This window comes from Nelumbo nucifera, chromosome 7 (genome assembly GCF_055504915.1).
Source record: "Nelumbo nucifera cultivar China Antique chromosome 7, China Antique-T2T, whole genome shotgun sequence".
NCBI lineage: Eukaryota > Viridiplantae > Streptophyta > Magnoliopsida > Proteales > Nelumbonaceae > Nelumbo > Nelumbo nucifera.
Window position 1 is genome coordinate 874,072 of NC_142655.1, and position 22,703 is coordinate 896,774.

Consider the following 22,703-nt stretch of genomic DNA (forward strand, 5'->3'; position numbering starts at 1 on the left):
ATTATCTTATTCTTTATTAAAGACCAATGCACAAACATATGCAACTATTATATTTTAATTATTGTATCAAATTTTTCTATTTTACTACTTATAATTTTTAACATTAACAAAAAAGTCAACTCGAAATTAATTCTCAAGACTTTAGTAAACACTATTTTCATTTTTGTAAAAATAAATATGTTATTATAAATTGTAGATTAAAATATTAATTGATAATTTATAAAATTATATAGTCCTAACTTCAAATATATCAAATCTATTAGAATTTCAAAGATACATGTTATATGAAAATTCATAAATTTTAATTACTACAATAATTATATCATTATTAATTTTTTTAAAATAAAAATATTTTTAATATAAATATAGATTAGTGGGTCTCATAGATTCAATTTATATTAATTTTTAAACATTTTATAAACAATATTTTTTTGGTAATAATAAATACATGATTAATTAATGCAAATTAAAATATTAATTAATAATTTATAAAAATTTTGAAATATATATCATGTTCAAATTTATAATTTTTAAGTATTAAAATAATAACTCAATTATTAATATTTTTAAATTTCTTTAAATTAAAAATCTATTTTTTGATATAAATGTGGATTTGATAGATTATTTACTCCATTGGTTTATAAAATATTGACTTAAAATATTATTATTTTTTATTTGTAATTAGAGTTGTTGAAAATAAGTGTATGGTGGTTGTTGGGATTTTATGTAGATGCTATGTAATAAACGTTAATTTATTTCATTTATTGACATAAAATAAAAGTTGGCTTTGTGGTTAACGATGCATCGCTCTTGAGCGCTAGGCGACTTAGGGTCTTAGGACACAATGGTGTATCAATCCGATACGTACCCCATGCCAGTTTGACCCGATACCAAGACAATACGCATTGTATCGGGCATACTATATTGATATTTTAATCCTTCTTCACATCTAACCTTTTCCATTCACCATTAGCGTGAACAGTAAAGAGACTCCTAGAGCAGAGGTGAAGTAACCTCTTAAGATTTCTACAGTCTTGATTTTTCATTTCCACAATCTTAATAGCAGCAACATCAGCAGGCTTCCCATCCCATACTTGCAGCGTAAGGAGACCATTTGTCAAATGTAGAGTCATAGATCACTTATTAGTGTAGTGTTCAAATCTTGCATGCTTTTGAAATTGTTTTTGTTTGGAGCTTTTCTCTTGCATTGTCTTTCGACGACACTCATAAAACCCAAAATCATCAAGAACGAATGTAGACATTTGGCAATAAAAGACAATAAGAAATTAAAAGATACAAAATATATCACCTCTTGAGTATCCTGCTATTAGTATTTGTTCTCATTGTTTTCAAGGGTGATGTGCTTCAATAAACTGTTAGGAACATCCTTTACTATATGCCACTTCACCGGGAAAAAAAAAAGTTTGGACTAAATTGAGCACATCCCTGTTAAAGAATAGAATGGCATATCAAAATATATGGTGATACTCGTAGAGAAGAACAGGAATACAGGATAGCCACAGGATAGCCACTAGGGTCGAATGGTCTGACGGTTCAAACTGAATAGATGGCCCATTCTAATAAAAAATACCGAGACAACAGTTTATTAATCAAATCAATAGTTTTTGGCCAAAAAGAAGTTCTACGCTGAAACAGGACTGATTCCTGGTTTTTCCGGTCTGGTCCGATTTTAAAAACATTGGCCGCCAGGCTTCTCCTATGTCTCATAGTACCCAAAATCCAGCTGCTTCTTATTGCCATTAGGTGTGCTGTCCCACACATCATACTTGATGCTCTTATGGACATCTCCTCATTGTATGATTTAATAATGAAAAACTTTGCATCAGAATACTTCTCCGGGAAATCTTCTCTACTGTATTGTTCTTTGTCAGGGAATGACACTTGAATTATCTCTATTTTCACTGATATTCCCATTTGATGGTAAGCTCTGCCCCTTGGCAATTGTGATGGGTGCAAACCCTACTGATTTTTGAAACCTTTAGCTCCAGGTCTTCTGTTCAACTCATTGAGACCATCCATGCATGCTCTCTTTTCCATAACCAAAATAACCATTTCCTATTCTTCTTGGTTTATATTTTGAATCAAGTACTACATCCACGACCATTTGCACGAGTATTGATGTAACTTGATCTAGTGCTCTCTACTAGAGGACAGTTCGGACATCAGACAAGTGGGGTCGCCTAATTGAGTTGCAAGGCAAGTAGGTCAGATTGTTCGGGGTGCTTTATCCGGTGTAGGCACTTCTATGCTTAAGTTAGCGATTAGGAGATTTGAGAGAGCTGAAAGCTTAGATTGCAAGAGAATTAGAGAGTTGAGTCGTGAGTACCATGTGAGACTGGAGGCAAGGCCTTTAAAAAGGCGGGTTGCCGTAGGCCTCACGAGTCATGATGTGTGTCCGACATCGTCGGCCCATCTGGTCCAAAGTTGGTTTCGCACCCAAAGATGGACTCCGCGTAAGCTGATAAGGCTTATCCAAGTCCATTCGAATCAAGCGGGGATAAGATAAACTCCATTGACATTGTGTCATGATCCCAAGAAGATCGGAGACAATTGGCTTGCTTCTAGATGAAAGTTACGTGGCACCTCGGCAGGTCAGTGCATATACTAGAGTTATTCACACCTCGGTCTAACTGGATGACCCGAGATGCATGAGGTGACTAGATCACTGAGGTCACCGAGGTCGCTAAGGTGTCACCACATCATTCCGTCACTCTAGGTGTCATCACATTACTAGATGAGCCAAATTATCCATCATCAAGTATCATAACCATTATTCCCATAGCCTGGACCAGTTCTAACACCATTACCACATTGACCGTAAATCTTATTGTTTGGGTACATCCAATTTACAAAACCAGGAGTTGGGTTCAGGCCTTGGATGGTGCAGGCCCTGTCATTTAGAGAAAAAACATAGCAGAGTACAAATAAGAACTTAGTATAAAAATGTAACAAATTACTTAAAAAAAGCATCAGTGTGCGTGTAAAACCAGCACAGATAAGTATCAGATAGTGAGTATGATATGTGGAAGAGGTCGAAGATTTTGGTTCCTTCCCGAAGTTGGGCCTCACTATCAGGAAAAAAATGGGCCATCTATCCAAACAGTGTCGGAGAGAGGAATTTTTCTTGGGGGCCAAATTAAACAAGAAAATGAGAGAAGGAATAGAAGAGGTAGGGTTTGTCAGAAAATGCGGCGGGAAAGTTTGGGTATGGGTATGTAAAGTTGAAGGAGCATTAGAGAAGGTTTGGCCTTTGTTGTCTCTAATGACAAAGGCGCCTGCTTAGCAGCAACAGAGCTGGAAACCTCACCTTGAACAACAGAGCTGTGGGGCGCAGATGTGAATTCATTCAACTGACGATAATGCCTCATGGTGGGAATAGAAGAACCTGTCGGAGGGTATGGACTATGGAGCATAAGGTGCATACCCATAACCATGATAATACATACTTTTCAGAGCCAATAATCAATTGATTAACCAAATCATGGTCTCCATATAATAGGTTCCGCAAACTTTATAAGGGCTTCGCAGAAACAAAAATCAGAGAAATACACATGTATGAAAGCAAAACTAAATGAGAAACTGAGGCTAACCTTGTTTGCCGTGTGAACTTCATTCATGTGCAACTCCATCACACCAAACCGTTTGTAATCTCTGAACCGTTGAGAATCCAAAAACGTGATCATCGACATGGGTGTTCACGACTCACATTAAGGGATTCCCTTGATGGCTTGGTCCGTAACATAACCGCTAATGGTTTAAAGACGATCTAGGGTTGCTCAATATGAAAGCAACTAGCCATTCACAAACCATACTTGTATCCTTCTATTTTTTTTGTTTACGAGACCGTGAAATAGTTTGCCATCGGTGTTAAGAAAAGGTTGAAAAAAGAAATATAGTCCGCGAATTAAAAGGATTAATCATTTAAGAGATCAGGTATGGGGAATTTGGGAAGGGATTTTTTTTGTTTTTTCTGCGGGGGCGAGAGCAAAAGGGTTTCAGACCAAACATTTGACTTGCACAAGACCATAAAAAAGGAATGGAATAGTGCGATCATGTTCATAAACAAGGATCCATTAATTTTCTTTTTTTTAATTCTGATTGTAATTGTATATAATATGCTTCGATGCTTGTAGAACATTGCTACCTTCTCAAGAGATTAGAGATATTAAAGACCGCTACTAAAATCAAAGCAAGCTAAAAGCTCAAATGAGCCAAGAGGACAGGCAGCAGAAACAACTTGACTGACAGGTGTTTGTATCAAAACAAACTGGGTAATACACGCGAGAGGAGGAGGATGATATACAATGACGACGTCTCTCCTTCCTGGATCCTTAATAACTGTAAACTCTTCAAGATATTGAATTCCTCTATTGCAAACAGTTTCCACCCGGATTCTGGTCCTCTTACAAATACAAAAAACCGCAACAGAGCAGATTTACAAGGGGTAATAGATCTAAAGAGAAAGAGAGAAAAAAAAAAAAGATCAAAGAAAACCATTAAGAAATAAAAGCACAAAAAAGATCCCTAAACCCAAACCCTGAAGTAAAAAGCAGTTAGGAGATACTCATAAAGAAAAGAAAACTGACCCACCACAATATCCTAATGCCAAGGGAAAAAAGGTCATAAAGGGGATGATGACTCAAATATTGAGGATCATGAAAATAAGTTTATCCCGACTCACCATATTTTTTAAACGACAATAAAAGGGCTGTCAACATTTTATTACCTCAATAGTAAGCCAGGTCCACTTGGAGTTGGCCAGCGTTTGCCCACTTTCTATAATAATCCGGCAATACTTCTGACCGAACTCTTTAACAATTCCAATAACCATATACCCACTCTTGATAAGTGAAGATCTAGCAACCATTTGCAACCCCGTTAGCCACAACCCTCTTTTCTGTGCCTACAGGTTTGGCACCCTTTGGCGCATCTCTAACTGCTGTAACTGTTCCATTTTCTTCTGATCTTTTCCACTCCCCATTAGAGTGAACGGTAGGAGACTCCTTAAGCAAAACGGAAGCAACCTCTAAAGATTTCTGCAATCTTGGTTTTCCAGTTGCACCATCTTTTTCTTTATCATCAGTAACAGCAATATCAGCAGGCTTACCATTCCATACCTACAATGCAGGTCACTATTTGTAAACCATAGAGTTGTATGGCTCAACATTACCAATGGAAGAAGTTTGCAAGGAATAAATTATGGGTATTATACGTAAATTCTTAACTTATATAAATAGGACATAGCTGATGACAAAATACATATAGATAATAGTTTAAAGTTCGCATCATACCTGCTTCTGCAACTGCAGTTGCTTGGCCCTTTTCTCTTGCATTGTCTTTTGCCGAGTCTCATAAAACCCAAAGTCATCAAGAATGCATGTCTTGCTGGAATGCTCCTTGAATATTTTGAGCATTTGAAGCCCCTGCTCCATCTTTACCTGTAGAAACCAAAACATCTGACGTTAAGAGAAATTAAAAAAAATAAGATGCATACATATAGACAGTATAAAACCACACATACCTCTTGAGTGTCCCTACTATTAGTGACGGGCTTGTTCTCATTATTTTCAAGGGTGATGTGCTTCAACAAACTGTTAGGCACATCCTTTACAATATGCCACTTCACCGAGAAGCAACCATTCCATTTGTCTTGTTGCCAGTACTCCACATTCTTGTTAAAATCAACTGGTCCAACCATCTCAGCGACACCAACAAATTGCCCACTAGTGTTCACCTGGGAAAGAAGAATAAAAGCTGGAAGGTTAGACTATGAGCAGATTCTTTTTAAAGAAATGCATAAGACGTCACAGTATGTACTCACAGAAAAAAATAGGAATACAGGACAGCAATCAGGCTTCTCCTGTGCCTCCTGGTATGCAGCATCCAGCTTCTTGTTCCCATTAGGTGTGCTGGCCCACACATTATACTTGATGCTCTTGTGAACATCATCCTCGCTGTATGATTTAATAATGAAAAACTTTGCATCAGAATACTTCTCAGGGAAATCTGCTCTGTTGTACTGTTCTCTGTCAGGAACAACATTTGAATTATCTTTGTCTTCATTGTCATTCACATTTGATGGTAAACTCTGCCCCTTGACTGCAATTGTGATGGGTGCAAACACCTTCTGATTCTTGAACCCTTTTGCTCTGGGTCCTCTGTTCAACTCATTTAGACCATCCATATTCTCGTTCCCATAACCAAAATAACCATTTCCCCTGCCTCTTGGTTTGTATTTTGAATCAATTGCTAACCATCCACGACCATTTGTGCGGGTATCATAGCCATTAATCCCATAGCCTGGTCCAGATCTAACACCATTAGCACCATAGATCCTATTGTTTGGATACATCCTATTCATAAAACCTGGTGTTGGGTTCATTCCGGATGCAGGTCTTGGATGGTGCAAGCCCTGTTAATTGAATAAAAAAGTAATCCCATGTACCAATCAGAACATACTGTCAAATATAAACAAATGCAAAAATAGCATCAGTGTGTACATAAAACAAACGAAGATAAATATCATACTTACAATGAGATGTGGAAGTGGACGAATATTCTGATTCCTTCCAGAGTGGACATTATTTGCATGTGAGACGGCTGAAGAAAAGGAGCTACTAGTGGCGGGTTTTGGCTGCCCATCAGAAAAAACCGGGCTATCTATCCAGGGTACTGGAGACCGCATCCCATCATAACCAAATCTTAGGTCCTGGTAGCCGGATGTTGGGATTCCTCCAGACAAAACTCCTCTACAATAAGTATTGTTCAAATTCAAAGTTGAGTTCTGGTTTGTTGGTTTCAATGGTGCAGAGCCATTATTAGCATTGGAATTTCCATTTGTAACACCATTAGCCTTTTCCTTTGTTGTTTCTACAGTCAAAGGTGCCTGATCAGCAGCTACAGAGGTGGAAAGCTCCCCCTGAGAAGATGTCTGACTAGAGGGGTATGGCCCACCAGGTGGAGGAGTCGGTGGCTGGTAATAAGGACTAGGATACTGATAATGTTGAGGACCATACAGCTGACCATCATGCCCCATGGTGGGAACTGGAGAACCTGCTGGAGGGTACGCACCATAAGGTGCATATCCATAACCATGGTGATATATAAGAGAGCCATTATCCCCATAAACTCCCTGCCAACCAGAAACAACATCATCAAAACCAACACTTAACATAGTACCCAAATCACAACATTGAAATAATCTCTTCTGATTCTTCTGACAGAAAAAAAAAAACAGAATCAGTGGAGACCCTTGGATGTTGGCACAATTAAAAGGATTTTATTCCAAAACGGAATGAAATATAAATTGAATAGCAACATATATAAGCAATGCTGAAACGAAAACTTACAGTTGACATCTCTACCCCATCAGGATTTACGAATCTAGGGTAATCGTCCCACTCATTGATGTGCCCATCATAACCTGAACATCAAACATCTATATAGTCATAAAAACAAAACCAACATTTGCAGTAATTTATAAGTAGACACATTCATAAAGAAACCAGCACAAATTAGCAAACCTCCATAATAATAGGCAGTAGATGCATAGCCATTAGGAAGATAGCACATTGATGGATCCATGAAATCTTGAAGTAGAGGAGTTGTAGATCGTTCACATGACTGGACAGGACCATTGGGTGCTTCAGCAGTTTCAACAGACCCATACTGAATAGTAAAAGGCTGTGGGAAAAAATTAATAACAAAGAGATGCAATGGAAAACATAGGAGAATAATAGCAGCTGGAAGAGAATACAAGATTCTCTTTCAAACCATTATATAAAAAAATGTGTTACCTTTTTCGTGGCCTCAGGAACTTCAATATTTTTGGTCTGAGAATCTATTGACAACTTCTGCAGTAAATCTGCAGCTTCTGTAATATTATTGGTAAAGGAAACAACTAGTAACGGAATTCATAATTGGTCGTGTTTGGAACTCTTTCAAAATGAATTCGTAATTCATCCGTATGCTTAAAGCAACTCTATCTATATTTTACTGAAGTCGCTGTATTTTGTCAATTTTACATTGGGAATTTGAGAATTGAGGTTCCAACAGTTAAGAAAAGTTTCCCTTCTGTCCAATAAAGTAACGTTATGAAAATTTTTTCTGCAACTTGTTCCCCACACACCCACGAGTATGTGAGAATGGAAAAAATAGATTTGTGAGAACCTACCAAATCATGTAGTAACGGTAATGAATATTTCATAATAATTTTAAGGTAGCCTTCCTTCAAAATGAGAATAGTAATCATAAGCTATAAGAAAATCGACCAGCCACCCTTTTGATTCCCCACCAAATCTCCAAAGTAATTAGTAGCATGATAGACCAAAGCAATACCTCACCAAACAAAAAGCCATTTATCCTACCAAGTCCAAATCAAATCAAAACAGCAAAAAGAGAAAGAAGTAAAAAGAAAGGGAATGCATTCTTGATGATCCAAAAGCCAACCAACGCAAAATTATGGGTTTTCTAGAGAGAGTGTACACGAGCAATAACACCAAACGCCAAAAGAAGAGTTAATCCGCTATGAGCAAGAAAACTTCCTCAACGAATAATTTCCGCATAAAAAACAGAACCCAGCATAGATCAATTCCCAAACTTGTAACAAAAGAACTTCAAACTACTCTAAGAATCATGAACTAGCATACATCTTGAAAGCGCTAAAGTTAAACAATATAGTAGAACTGTAGATGTTTTCTAGAAACATGATCCCCAGATCTAAACATAAACCCCTACAAAACCCGCAAACATTGAAACACACAATACTGGAAAATAGGCAGCTAAAAGAGCTTTAAGAAGAAGAAAATTCAAGTCTACGACTGCGAAGAAGAAGATATGGGATAATGAAAGTAAAAAACACTGAACAAATTAAAGCATACCAAGAAACTCAGTATTAAGTAAGGATACGATCCGCAGGTGGAGCAACCGCTGCCATGATCAGATCTTCGGTGGAGACGAGCAAATAGTGGATAAAAGGAGGAGGTAAGAAAACCCTAGAAACGAGTACGAAGATTACGGGATACTGGAGGGGAGAGAGAGAAACCCTAGGAGAGAGAAAAGGGGAGGGTCAGGTCAGCCGCCAAGGGTTTGGGCCTTTGGGAAGAAAGGGTTTTTAAGATGGAAAAGCGGTGATTCAAATAGCACCACGGTTCCGCCTTCAAAACCGGATTTTCTTTTGGCTTTTGGAGTTTGGAGGGTTGCTCTCTCGAAACCCTAATCACAAAAACAAAATGGATTACCGATTATATTAACCACATGGGCGGATGGGCTTAGGTTTGCATTTAAGGCCCTACGCTTACTGGGCTGTGGCTTACTAATTCATTAAAGGCCTATATCTTCATGGGATGTCTCTTTCGATGCCGGTTTGGGCTTAGCTTTTGAGTTTTTGCCAAATTTTGTATGGGCCCGATCCAGAGTCTGAATCCCCGTGAACCTCAACCCAAAGAAGAGAGGGGAAAGAATAAAAGAAAGGAAGAAAAAAATGGGGGATGAAGTGCACATATCCCTTTTTTTTTTTTTTTTGAGGTTGGGGGGGGGGGGGGGGGGGGTCTTAACACATTACTAAGGGTGTTAATAATGAACAAAATACACTCCAACACCCATCTTCTTAAAAGTGAAATCTCCATGCGTGAAATGTGTGGCATCAAATCATGTTGAAAGGGTGTTGGAAGACATTTTTGCTTACGAGAGATCCCAACTCGTTAATAATGGGTTTATAGTTATAATGGCTCATTCGTTGACTATGCATGTAGAGTTGTCAATGGGTCAAGTTTGATTTTGAGGCAGGACGTAATGGATTGCCAATTGGTCCCATGAGATACATCTAAAACAGAAACCAATTATTAATCGAGACAATTGGGTCTCAGCCAATTATACTTGACATCTATAGTTACTTATATTTTTGGTAAGATAAGTTGATAAAATTGAATGTAAAAGAATAAAGCCGTTGTATGATGGTAAAACAATGTTTTTAACCATAATTATTTTGTATACTATCTAATGTCTATAAAATTTATCCTGTTAGAACTAAAGTAGAATCAAAATTACAAAAAACTCATTAGTGCCTTCGAATATTTTAACTATGTAATTGTCTCGGGGCAGCAAGAGTTAGTGTCGACTCAATTATTAATTGTGACAAAATCATAGAATCATAATCAACATAATTTTGGTTGTCAAGTAGACTTGGCCCATCATTGTTATTATTATTATTAGTAGTAGTAGTAGTAGTAGTAGGGTCATTTACTAAAGCATTCCCTATAATTTCACTGATTTACTTAAATTTATATTATATTACTTAATTGACCTGGCATTAAGAAATATTTGTTTTGCCATATAAAAGTCAATGTTTTTGAACCATCGTTGACCCGGATGGTCGGAACGTTCGGCCCTAAAACCGTTCAAACAACTGGTTCCATTTCACCACTAACCCGTTATTGGGTCAAAACCTATTGACCCGACCAGCGGTTCGCAATATAAAGTTGTAGAGATAACTCAGATCTGAGATCTAGTCTGAGACACGAACTCATATATGGGATCTAGCACAAAGAGAAGAGAAGAAGAAGAAGAAGAAGAAGAAGAAGAAGAAGACTTTCTTCTACATGTGTTTTAGAGAAATCGATATTAGATCTGAGATACAAGAACTCAGATCTCTATTTGTCATCGCTGCCTCGTCATCACTATCATCACTATCATCACAATCATCCTCATCCTCTTCCTTCTTCTTCCCTCACTCTCTCCTTCCTTCTTCTTCTTTCTTTTTTTCTTTTTCAGCCGACAACAATTCTCCTTTCTCCTTCTGCTTTTTGGCTTTCTCAACCGATATCTATTCTTTCTTATATGAGGTTTGCATATTAGGGCAAATCTTATATAATCATTTGCCTAATATGCAAACCATTCGACCCAGATGGTTGAACCGCTGACTCATAAACTAGTAACTATAACAATTCCATTTCTGGGTCGATTTTTAAAACCTTGATAAAAATAGTAGTATGATCACCTAAACCAAGTTGAAAATGTTGAAGGGCATGGACCCATGGTTGTTTATTCCAAAAGTACCCCTAAATTGAGTGGGAAATGTTCAAGTGTATGAACCCATGGTTGTAAAGAAAATGGTAATTTTGTATAGAGTGATAGCCCATGTTTTATTAGGGGCAAAATGGTAATTTTGTTTTCAGTTTCTTTTGATTAAATTTATTTGAGTGGATGTTAGTGTTGAAACATTTTACACTTTCGTCTAATGGAAGGTCAATTAAGTAAATTGACTGCAAACTATAGGGGATCTTTCACTAAAACACAAAGTATGGAGTATGTTTTAGTAAATTCATGAAACTATAGGCGGTGTTTTAGTAAATTACCCTTGTTGTTGTTGTTAGGGGAATTGTCCAAAACCCACCATCACTTTTTATGAATTCTCTTAAACTCAACATAACTTTTCAAAACGTCCAAAACTCACTATGTCAGTGAGATTTTATTTTCTAAAATTCACCATCCATTACAATACCCTTACATTTCAATGACCTAAGTTGTCCACGTCAACCTAAATGTATGTTTCATGACTAAACAGCCCCGGAATGGTGAGTCAGCCTGTTAGCATCAACACCACCACTGTTCCTAGTTAGTGCTGGTGGTGTGGTGGCATGTCACCCCGCTCCTTTTCGCAAGTGAGGAAAGGTGGGTGGGTGGTGGTGGTCTCTGACGCTAAGCTTCTCAATGTGTGTTTATGCACACCCTCACCAAGCAGAAACAATAGTAGTTCATGGAAATGGAATTCCTATTTGTTCCATATCTTGCCCTTCACTAGGAAATTACATGGACAATGTGTCCACAGTTTAGCTTCATTCCATATCGACGCTGAGGCCCAGCAAGCTCATGCCCGTCGCCATAAACTAGGAACTTCAGACCTTGTCGAGTTGGGGCTCGTTGCCACCTATTGTGAATCCAAGGCATTTTCGTATGCTCGGCAATTGTTTGACGAAACTGATGAAGGAAGATTTGGCCCGACCTCGCAAATCACGCCACGTGGCAAAAAAACAAGTAGCTCGGCACTTACCGAGGGAACAAACACAAAAGGGAAGAGACCAGCAGTCCGAACTCCCTACAAAGTGCCCGAACTCCCTACTTAGAGCTCGAACTCCCTGCAAGGAGCCCAAACTCCCTGCAAGGTGCCCGAACTCCCTACTTAGTGCCCGAACTCCCTACTTAGAGCTCGAACTCCCTGCAAGGAGCCCGAACTCCCTGCAAGGTGCCCGAACTCCCTACTTAGTGCTCGAACTCCCTACGAGGAGCCCGAACTCTCCCTTTGGCCCCGAGTCGCACAAAGTAGAGACCCGAACTGGCCCGTCCTATGACAGTTCGGGGCCCCCCTTATCCGAACTCAAGACTTCGCCTCACACACCGCTCCGGGCACTTCGCTTCCGGAGCATTGAACTGGACGAACCACACCGTACCTAACACCGAAGGAGTCCGTATCAAGGGGCGGCGCACCTGACTGACTTGGGATCTGATGCCTGACGACCGCATTTCAAACGGCCACCTGCCACCTGCCACCGTCACCTGTCAACCGCTGCCTCCAGTTACAGAGACGGCTCCAACAAAAAGGGCAGTGACGGTTCTGCCCCAGCAGAGGCTATGACGCCCGAACTGGCAGAAGCACGAAAATACTCATTCCCGACTTGACAGGAGTCTAGGAGTGAGTGCGCGAGGTGGTTATAAAAGGCTCTCCACCCCCAAAAAGGAGGTATGCAAAACTTGGCGCTATCTGGTTTTATCTTGCCTTTGAAGGATTCTAACTTAAGCTTTGGAGCCTTTACACCGGGTTCTCCCCGGAGTTTCCTCATCTCCTCTGTTTCAGGTTCCCTGCTACTCAGTTCAGAGGCAAGGTCGTTGACAGCTAAGACCGGCCGGATTGCGCATCATCAGAAACATATCACCGGGACCTAATTTTTGCAACCTCTATAATTGGTCGCTTTACTTGGCACAATCGCCATAAGGAGGCAATTGATATTTTCTCTTGCATGCTTGTCCTCAACATCAAACCCAATGGGTTCACTTTCGGCACAGTCATTCATTCCTCTATTGCCATAGGGAATATCACTATAGCCAAGCAGCTTCACGTTTGCGCGACAAAGGTGGGTCTGCATTCAAATGTCTTTGTGGGTAGTACGCTCCGTGACAACTACACCAAGTTGACTACAATCGAAGAAGCTCAAAGTGCCTTCCAAGATATCGACAACCCTAATGTGGTTTCTTATACAACTTTGATCTCTGCGTACCTCAAGCACGAGAACTTCATGGATGCTCTCCGATATTTCCAGGAGATGCAGGACATAAATGTGGTGTCATGGAATGCAGTGATTAGAAGGTATAGCCAGATGGGCCACAATGAAGAGGCCATAAACCTTTTTGTTGAGATGATTAGAGAAGGCCTGAGGCCTAATGAATCGACTTTTCCTTGTGTCGTAAGTGTAGCTGCCAATATCATTGCTCTTGGGATGGGCAAGAGCTTCCACGCCTGTGCTATCAAGTCACTGGGTAAGCACAATGTCTTTGTAGGTAATTCTCGTATCAACTTCTACGCCAAATGTGGGAGCATGGAGGATAGTCTTTTAGCTTTCAATAGACTTACTCAAAGAGTATTGTTTCTTGGAATTCTCTGATTTGTGGTTATGCGCAAAATGGGAGAGGGAGAAGCAATAGATTGTTTCCAAAGGATGAAAGTTTCGAGGTTTAAACTCAACAGTATCACCCTTCTATGTCTTTTGTTGGCATGCAACCACACAGGCCTTGTTGACGAAGGTTATTCGTAATCATACTTGGAGTTGCAATTCTCTTCAGAGGGGGCGAAAGAGGTGAAGGGAAATCAGAGAGAGAGAGAGAGTAAGAGAGGGAAGGAGGGAAGGAGGGAGGGAGGGAGAGAAGAGGAGATGATATATTGAAGTTGGGAAAAGAAGATGAACTCTATTTGTGTGTTTGAGACTACGAATGAGAGTATACGACTTTTAGCAGAGTCGCCACACCACTGGAAAAGAGAAAAAGAGAATTCCCCTGTTTGGAGATATGAACAGTGGTGGTGGTGGTGTTAACTGAAGTGGCCGGATTGAAGCTTCTCTGATGAGGAACGATTGAGGGTCTTGCAAAAGAATTTCCACCGAAACTCCTGCTGACTCCATAGTTGCTTTCCTGGGTTCTTGAGTTAGGGCTAGTTATATTTGAAATGGGAGAAGGAGACCAGTTTGAAGATATCACTATGGTTCCAAAACTTGTAACACTGTAGATGGAGAGAGAGAGAGAGAGAGAGAGAGAGAGGTGGAGCCGGAATGAGAGAAAGAAAGGGAAATAATGCTGGCGTTAAACAACGAAGATAGAAAAGAAAGATTTCAACGGTGGAAGAATGGGTAAAATAGGAAATTAATGATGCCCGTTAATCAAGTTACCGTTATCTGACAGGTATGGTGGGTTTTGGACATTTTGAAAAGTAATGGTGAATTTAAGAGAATAAGTGATGGTGGGTTTTGGACAATTTCTCTTGTTATTGTTATCATTTAGTGTTGTTGTTGTTTCTATTGCTTTTGCTATGGGACCTAACTGCCTGTATGTGTGAGTGAGCAAGTTTTTCAAGCAAATTTTTTTTTAATATATGTCTATAAAATAGTCTTATAAAGTGTGAAGTGTCAAAGGGGTTATTCTCTCCTTTCTTTACTTGTTTTTTTTTTTCTTCTTTTTGCAGGCGTTTTGACAAAGGGGTTACTTGCTCTTGGATCATGTATTGGGCTTTTGATACCGGTGGGTGTTTCTTTACGTTTTTGCTGTCCATGGTTAAGTCCGTTCGTGGTTCTCTAGCAGAAGCAATCCATGGTAAGTTCCATTCGCAGTTCTTCGATGAATGACATTTTGGAAAACAGTTACAGTATCTGGTATCGATTGTAATGTTTGGGGCTTTGTCCTCTTCTGTGGATCTACCCCAACCATGATATTACCGTTTTTTTGCAATTAAATGATTCAAAACAAATTTGAACAACTATACGGATTCAAAATTGAATTTGGATCCTATGTATTTTCTATCAAATTTGATTCGGATATACCTCAATCTGACATATTTGTATCCCTAATTAAAAGACTTGAACCCTGGTCAATTGTATCAAAAGTGAGGCCATCTTACCATCCATTGTAAATACTTTACTAGTCACATCTCTTGACCCGTGACTCATCGAACAATATGGTTTTGTGTCTTGTCCAAGTCTTATAATGTTATTTTCTGCATTTACCATTTTAAATAGGTCAATTGCAATGTTAAGACATGCTTTTTTTATAAGAATAGAAGGAGTTAGACAAGATGAGGGGTAACAAGTCCCACAAATCATTAGAACAAATAAAAGTTTTTTTTAAAACATGCATTAAAAAATCAACAATAATGACAATAGGTCCAAACTTTTGGAGTCAATTGATAACTCTACTAGGAAGCAAGAATGATTCATTTCACCGTGAATACGATCATGAAAACTCTTAAAGGGAAAAAAATCTCCAAGTTATGTGTCATGAATTGATGGATAAACATATGAAAATAATGAAACTTTTACCCTATCGAACTAAGGGGGTGTCTGTAACGTGCGTAAGAAATTAGTGGTTGTGGACTAGTCCACACCACACCCTATGGAAGGGACTAATCCACACCACACGACAATCCACAGTTGTTCTGGACTGTAGACAGACTGTGTGCACTAGACTAGTCCACACTCCACACCCATAGTGGTGTTCTATAGCATGGTGTGGACAGACTTTTCGGTTCTATGTATCTCATATACATTTTATGATTGACTACACAATTAATAATAAATATTTAATTTTTGCATTTTATATGATAAATATATTGAAAAAAGGCATCAATAAATTAACATTAACCAATAAATATTAATTTTAATAAAAGCAATAGTAAAATAATTAAAAATGAAAAAATATATTTTTAATATTTAAAAATATTGTTTTATTGATAAAAACATTAAAAATTAAGTAAAATATTTAATAGTTTATTGATACAAATATTAAAAAATAATATTTAAACAAACAAGTTTGTTTATAACAATTCGATTCTTTGTTTCTAACAACTTTGAGTTCGATTATATGTTTTTTCTAAAGAAAAGCAACAACAAAGAAAGATCACATACCCGCAGAGGAGAGCTTCAGTGGTGGAGAGTTTTGGCGGAGCACATAGGTAGAGATCTTCGACAGGCGATGGAGACCTCCAATGATAAAATTATGTGAAGCAAAGTTTGAGATAGAATTTCCAGGGAGCATGTGAAGTAGGATGGGCCCCCTCCACGAGAAAATGCAGTGATTGATAATATGGGGTGTGGACAGAGCAGGCCCACAATATAGTGTGGACCGGTCTCGTCCATGACCAGCTGAGCACCCTGTTCATACCGTGACATGGACCAAAATGGTCCATGCACGAGATGAACACGGAACCGAACACCGCCTAAGGCTGCAAGTGGGGATGATCATTTTAAGTCTGACCCAGCCTAGTACTTCAAACCTAGATTGCACACATTTATATTTTTGTTAATTTATGCATATATATATATATATGTGTTTCTATATTATATTTTTGTACTTTACATATAACTATTATAAAACTTTATGAACACTGTTATGCTCAAGTCTCAAGTTGTTGTGCATTAATGCCAATGAAAATAATTACGATCTACTTCTTATATAGTGCTCCTCACAACCACCTCCCATTATGTATTGAGAACATCTACCTTGAATAATAGCATACAAGTGTGAAAGATATTCTTGATGTGCGGATGGTATATGCAATGAGGTTAGTGTGACGAGTAGATTTGGACTCAATGAGAAATCCATATTGCGGTAGCATATTTATGTTTTTTAGTTGGTTACCAAGGATGACGAAAAATGGATGTATGTTATCATGCTATATCACGAGGATCCAATTGTTGCTTTATCGGCTGCATGTTAATGCCATGTATCAGTGCAATGAGATCAAGGTTGCTTGCACTCAGCCTCTAACCAAGTAACAAACAATCAACTCCATGAGCACTGATGATGAGCGTATATATTGGAAAATGTATAAAATAATTTTTATATACATATTGCATAATATATGACATTATATGTATCCAACATTTTATAAACAAAATTCATAAGCCCGTAATCAAGCCTTCTCAACCTAAGCTTGGGCTATGGCCCTTATCATAGCCATAGGTGCTAAGCCTAGCTAGCCTAGCCCAATCCATGATCACCCTTAGATGCAAATTGGGTTGCCTGATTTGAAAATTTTCAATTGCATTGGGAGCAGGTTAGGATACATGCCTATTGAAAAATTAATAAATTCCCAACCTAATCCTAGTTGCACCTTTACATTGAATGGTGTCTAATGAGATTATTAGAAGACTTGGCCTTTTAGGTACGAGGGAATCCAGATTTTGTCCTCATACTGTCTTCACAACATTTAAAGTCGTGCATTGGGAACATCTTTCCACATAGGGGTTTCAAATGGATCAGATCATGATCCAATTTGATATGATCACGGATCCTATGTTATCGGATTTTGATAGCCCCATTTCGGATCTCCAGGTTGGGTCAAATCAGGTGATAATAGCCGGTCAGAAATCATAACAATTTCGTATTGCCCCTATCTAACCCACAAAGATCTGATCCTTTATATATGCTATTTATCCTTTTATTTATATAAATATAGGTAACACTTATATATGCTATTTATTTATTTATAAATACACTATTTATATTGTATTTTTGTAAATTTATTATATTATTTATTTATATATAAAAATGTATATATGTGATGAAAATAATTGAAAAGATACTTATAATTTTTGCTTTTCTTTATTTAAATTGTTGTATTTTACTTTTCTTTTAATAATTTATTATTAAAAAAAATCAACTTGGATCAAATTATATCCAAAAATCCAACTTCCTCATTGAATTCGAATTCAAATCCATGTTTATCAGTTCTGATCGGATCTACAAATAACAATGTCAGATTGGACTATCTAATTCTGATCAGATCAAACCTGATTACGACATGGAGATGAGCTTACCCCTCTCGTGTAGCCCTCACGAAGCAAGAGAGAGTAATTAATACAACATGGCTTTGGCATTCTGCCTTATTGTTTAATGAATAAGACATTAAGCAGGTTTTATGCTTCTTAATGAATGTATAGAATGTTATGTGGATTATTTTACCTTTTAAATTAGCTTGTGATTTATCAAAACAAAACAACAAATCATTGATTAGTTCAGCCACCTCACCATCCCTAAAAAAGTCATTAGGTTTCGTTCATTTTTTGGGGAAGTGGAGGTGGGTTCCACGAAAAAGACATAAATTTACGTTCATATTTTGGAATGAGTGGGTCTCGTAGAAAAGAATGATTCTTGAGTGCCTCATTTACTTAGGCAAGTAATAATTCATGAGAGTTGCATAAATCACTTACCTATCTGCCTAGAAAATTGCTAATATGTAATGAAATAATATTGTCCCTCTAATAATGTTATTTTTCAGATAAAACAACCATTGCACAACTTTACCTAGCCGGTGAATAAAATGACACTAGTAAATGTATTTATCTAGAACACTTGCCTGGATAAGTACATTTACTTAGATAAATTACTTAAGGAGATGCAAATGAAAGGCCTTGAAGTTTTTTTTTTTTGAGTCTACAGTAAAGCATATTTCATTCAATCAAGAAAATTGAATGAATACACAAAAATTAGTAATAATACCAAGCTAGAAAGCCCATGGACAAAAGAACAAAATATACATAACTAGTGGATAAAAGAGAAGAAAAGAACTTATACAATTAAGAATCACCAACAGAAGAAACAACAATCCATTGCAGCTTCATCCACAAAAGATGGCAAAGTCCCAAATAACTGCATCCATTACCAACAATGGAACATGTTGGTGAACTGCAACTGCCCCCAAGAAACTGCAACCAGCGGTGAAATTAGTCGGGAAACAGCCATGGATGGTAAACTAAAACAGATTGTGGCCACCGCCCAACAATAAAAGAATGAAGAGTTTACCCCCTGTACCAAAATCCCTACACAATAGAAGCAAAAGAACAAAGAAGAAAAATAGGTGAGAGGGAAAAACAACGAGAGATGGAAAAAGGGGGTAGAATTGAAACAATGGAACGAAAAAAATCAAGAGGGAGAGAGGAGTGGAAGTGAGGAGAAGGGGAGAAGAAAAACAAGAGGACTAGAGAGAGAGAAAAGATGAGGAAAAGAAAAGGGAGATGGGGGACTCCCAAAGGGGAGCTCCACCCCAGTGGACCAATGGCGGAAGAGGAAACAATGAAAGGCGGACAAAGAGAAGAACCTCAAGGAGGCATTGAGAGAAAGGCCCTCTCTAAACACATAGAGAAGAAGCCTCTGGAAACCTAGAGAGGAAACACAAGAAGTACTCTTCCCACTTGAAGATGAGGGATTTGAATCCAACTATTAGGCCTTGAAGATAATGCACTCCTCAACTAATCACTCTTCATTTCCCCCCTTTAAAAATGTTTGTGCATGCACCAAAAATCAATGCATTTTTTTTAAATCTACACCGTTAAGAAACAATAATTTCATTAATGAAAGGGAAAACTAATGCTATTTGAACTGCATAATTTCTAAGCAAACTTTTTGATGGTATTTAAAAGTCTCGATTATTCAAAAACATAAACTTGGGGGTGTTAAGAAAAAACTTGGGATGTTCTCCGGTGTGAATTGCTTTCTTTGTCATGAGTTTCAAAAAGAAATTAAAATCGCCCGGTTTGAAAATACACACTATTTTGAAAAAACATGAAAACCATCTTTTCTATTATAAATGTGTCTGATTATTTTCACGACTAAAAATAAAGAAACATGTTCTTGTATTTATGGTTTGAAAAACAAACTTGGTCAACAAACCTTCTTTAATTGCAATTGAGTAGAATATATCCAATAAACTAACAGAATCCCATTTTATGGTTTCACTTCATGAAAATGTGTTTTTTTAGTAGAGCTGATGTGTATGATGCCATAATTATTTTTTGATTTATTTCAATATACCACAACCAAGGTGTTCTAAACTAGTACAACCCATGATTTTTAAAATTGGACTAGACAAGGAAATGTTATGGGGACCGGTTCATGGGTTGAATGGTTTGATCTTCCAGTTCAAACAGACAGATCATTTTGAATTAAAAAATAAAAACAATAAAAAATAAAAAATGGTCAAAACCCATTGTATGGGCTAACAGTTCGACAGTTCGACCACTCGGATCAATGGTCACTAACTAAATCAATGGTTTTTAACCAAAAAACGGTTTTGGGGTGAAACAAAACTGGTTACCTAATCGGTTTCCGGTTTTTTAGTCTAACCATTCGGTCTGGTCCGGTTTTGAAAACCATGGTAAAACCCACAATACAAAATACCAAGGCATTTGTAAATCCAAAATGCTTTTTAATGTGTGGTACTAAGTTGTTGATGCCATCCTTTAAAGTTAGCAAATTAGGGTCTGTTTGGCAACGTTCTGCAGAAGTGTTTCTCTCATTCCCAATGCTCTCACGGAACAAAAACATGTTTGGCAAGAAACAAGTCATTTCTGAGTGAGAGCAATGCCCAAAAAACATGTTCTTTCGGACTGACAAATAGCTACTCCTAAAGAACACATTCTCAAGGAATGCGTAGTTCCCACATCGTCTCAATTTATTTACGAACACGTATTCGCCCTTCCCACACAAGAGAACAAGCAATGTCATCATTTCACATTGACGATATAAACTATCCACCCCTCCAAGCCCTAGTCCTCGAGCAATCTTCTTCATTTCTTCCCAGTGCTCTTGCTACAAACTCACTATGTATCAAGGACCGACAGCGAATGACTAGTTTATCATCTTTGACGACCATTTTCTAGTCAAAATTTCATACACAGGTAAGGTTTTCTTTGTTGTTGGCATTTCTAACTTTGTATGCTCTATTTTTTCATCCTAAAACTTTTTCCATGCTCTATTTTTTCTTCCTAAACGAATATCCTCCTTTGTTGTTATCTTCACGAACTCAAGCTACTATATGTCGATTTGGTGAAACATCTCCTACTACTACACAAATCTTGTCATAGAAAGTAGGTAACTTCGATGTGGGAATCATGATTGGAGTACTAAATTAGATCTTGTCTCAAGAATAATTTCGTTATCCAAACACTGTTTCTATTTTTGTAGAATAAAAATCCATTCTCAAAAAATAATTTGCCAAACGCCTCTATTGTTCTTGAAGAACAAGAAATAAAATTCTTATTATAGCACATAAATTTCTAAAAGAACAAAAACAAGTGAGAACATTACCAAACAAGACAAGAAGCCCAGTCATGTGGCCCATGCTTCTTCCATTAAAAAAGCCCATAATCACTTGTTATTAGGAAATAGTAAAAACCTAGCCGTCAGCCTAAACTCATAGTTGTTTTGCTCATGGAAGGTTGAAAACCCACACAAAGGCATATCCATAAAAGGCAATGGACCCGCAATCAATTTGGCCAGTTTTGACATTTGCTCACAAAACTTAAAAAAAGGGCCTAAAAGTGGGGAAAAAATCTCAGAGACTTTGTTCCTTTGAAATGATAATGTATGTGTTTGGTTCCGTTTATGTTTATTGAATAAATGTTTGTACTTTATTTGGTGGTAAAACCGAGAAATGCAATAATTGCAACTGTTTATGACAAATAGGCGCCACTTCAGCGTAACAGTGAATAAACGCTTGGCCATTTGTGGAAGCTTCAAGATATAACTTCTACAAACGGGGGGCACGCACATAAACCAAAATTCACTTTTTACATTTTCGATGTATGCAAAAGAGCATGAGAGAGAAAATGCTGAGATGGTGCCTATGTGGCACCATCAATAAACATTTATTGAATAAACGTAAACAGAACCAAACACCCTAAATGTTGCTAAATTATGGCTAAAGTACATAATTAGCCCGGATCCTTCGTCCTACTAATTAAACCACATGAAAAAACCCAGATTTAATTATTTTGTCCAAGAAGAAAAACCTACTGTTTAAGTGGACAAAAGAAAACAATTAAAGAATAAAATAAAAAAAATGAGGGATAAAATTATTTGTTTAGGTGTCATTTGGCAAATCGGTTTAGAAAGATCTTATGATAGACTAGATGGCCAAAAGATGTATGGAATGGAAAGTCTTTTGGTATGGTATTTTGAGTTTTTCAAAGTTTGGAAGACCAAAATTTGGTCTTTCTTATTTGACCATGAAAACAAGAAACCAGAAAGATTTATGCCGTAAAAAGCTTATGAAAACTCAAAATGACTAAAAATATGGAAGCTTCAAGTGAATGTTATTGTCTTTTAGCACTTAAAATCTTTTATTTAACAGATATTAGATCATGGTAGGGTAGCATACTTGTCAAACGGTCTAGATCTTTTGAGGGCAAGACCCTTAAATGGCACCTAATGAACTTTTGGAGTTTTGTCTTAAAAAAACTAGACCATTTGATAAGTATCCTAGTCTAATTAGGTGCAAAAAGATGGAAAAGTTCATTTGAAGCTTTTATATTTTTAACCATTTTTAGGGCATGGGTATTTATAACTTCCTACCAAATTTGGATACAAGGAGTTCATACAGACCTAGAGTCTTGGAGACGAGAACCAACAACCCCCCTAGGATCAAT

General features: G+C 37.6%; 1 protein-coding gene, 1 long non-coding RNA gene and 1 pseudogene across 6 annotated transcripts; 1 reads left to right on the forward strand and 2 right to left on the reverse strand.

Annotated features, from left to right (window-relative positions):
- Positions 1–2,778: 2,778 nt before the first annotated feature.
- On the reverse strand, positions 2,779–3,747 carry LOC148790071 (uncharacterized). Of its 2 annotated transcripts, none has more exons than XR_016078475.1 (3): positions 3,612–3,747; positions 3,329–3,406; positions 2,779–2,911 (listed from the first exon to the last, which is right to left on the reverse strand). It is a non-coding gene; the product is annotated as an uncharacterized LOC148790071 (long non-coding RNA). The 2 variants fall into 2 exon arrangements; XR_016078474.1 differs by having other exon boundaries at positions 3,329–3,423; positions 3,612–3,743.
- Positions 3,748–4,076: 329 nt separating this feature from the next.
- Positions 4,077–9,240, reverse strand: LOC104597785 (YTH domain-containing protein ECT4-like). Of its 4 annotated transcripts, none has more exons than XR_016078472.1 (10): positions 8,929–9,240; positions 7,818–7,894; positions 7,545–7,704; positions 7,371–7,444; positions 6,554–7,153; positions 5,843–6,433; positions 5,543–5,755; positions 5,313–5,459; positions 4,748–5,138; positions 4,077–4,423 (listed from the first exon to the last, which is right to left on the reverse strand). XR_016078472.1 is itself a non-coding variant. In XM_088891187.1 (9 exons), the coding sequence occupies exons 1-9, from the start codon at positions 8,954–8,956 to the stop codon at positions 4,878–4,880; spliced, it is 2,136 nt and encodes a 711-aa protein (XP_088747313.1). In that variant the 5' UTR covers positions 8,957–9,240; the 3' UTR covers positions 4,575–4,877. The 4 variants fall into 4 exon arrangements, 2 of the variants coding, with proteins under 2 accessions (XP_088747313.1, XP_088747312.1); XR_016078473.1 differs by having other exon boundaries at positions 4,077–4,474; XM_088891187.1 differs by lacking the exon at positions 4,077–4,423 and having other exon boundaries at positions 4,575–5,138; positions 7,545–7,689.
- A 2,417-nt stretch (positions 9,241–11,657) lies between these two features.
- Positions 11,658–13,826, forward strand: LOC104597784 (pentatricopeptide repeat-containing protein At5g42450, mitochondrial pseudogene; annotated as a pseudogene).
- Positions 13,827–22,703: the final 8,877 nt, after the last annotated feature.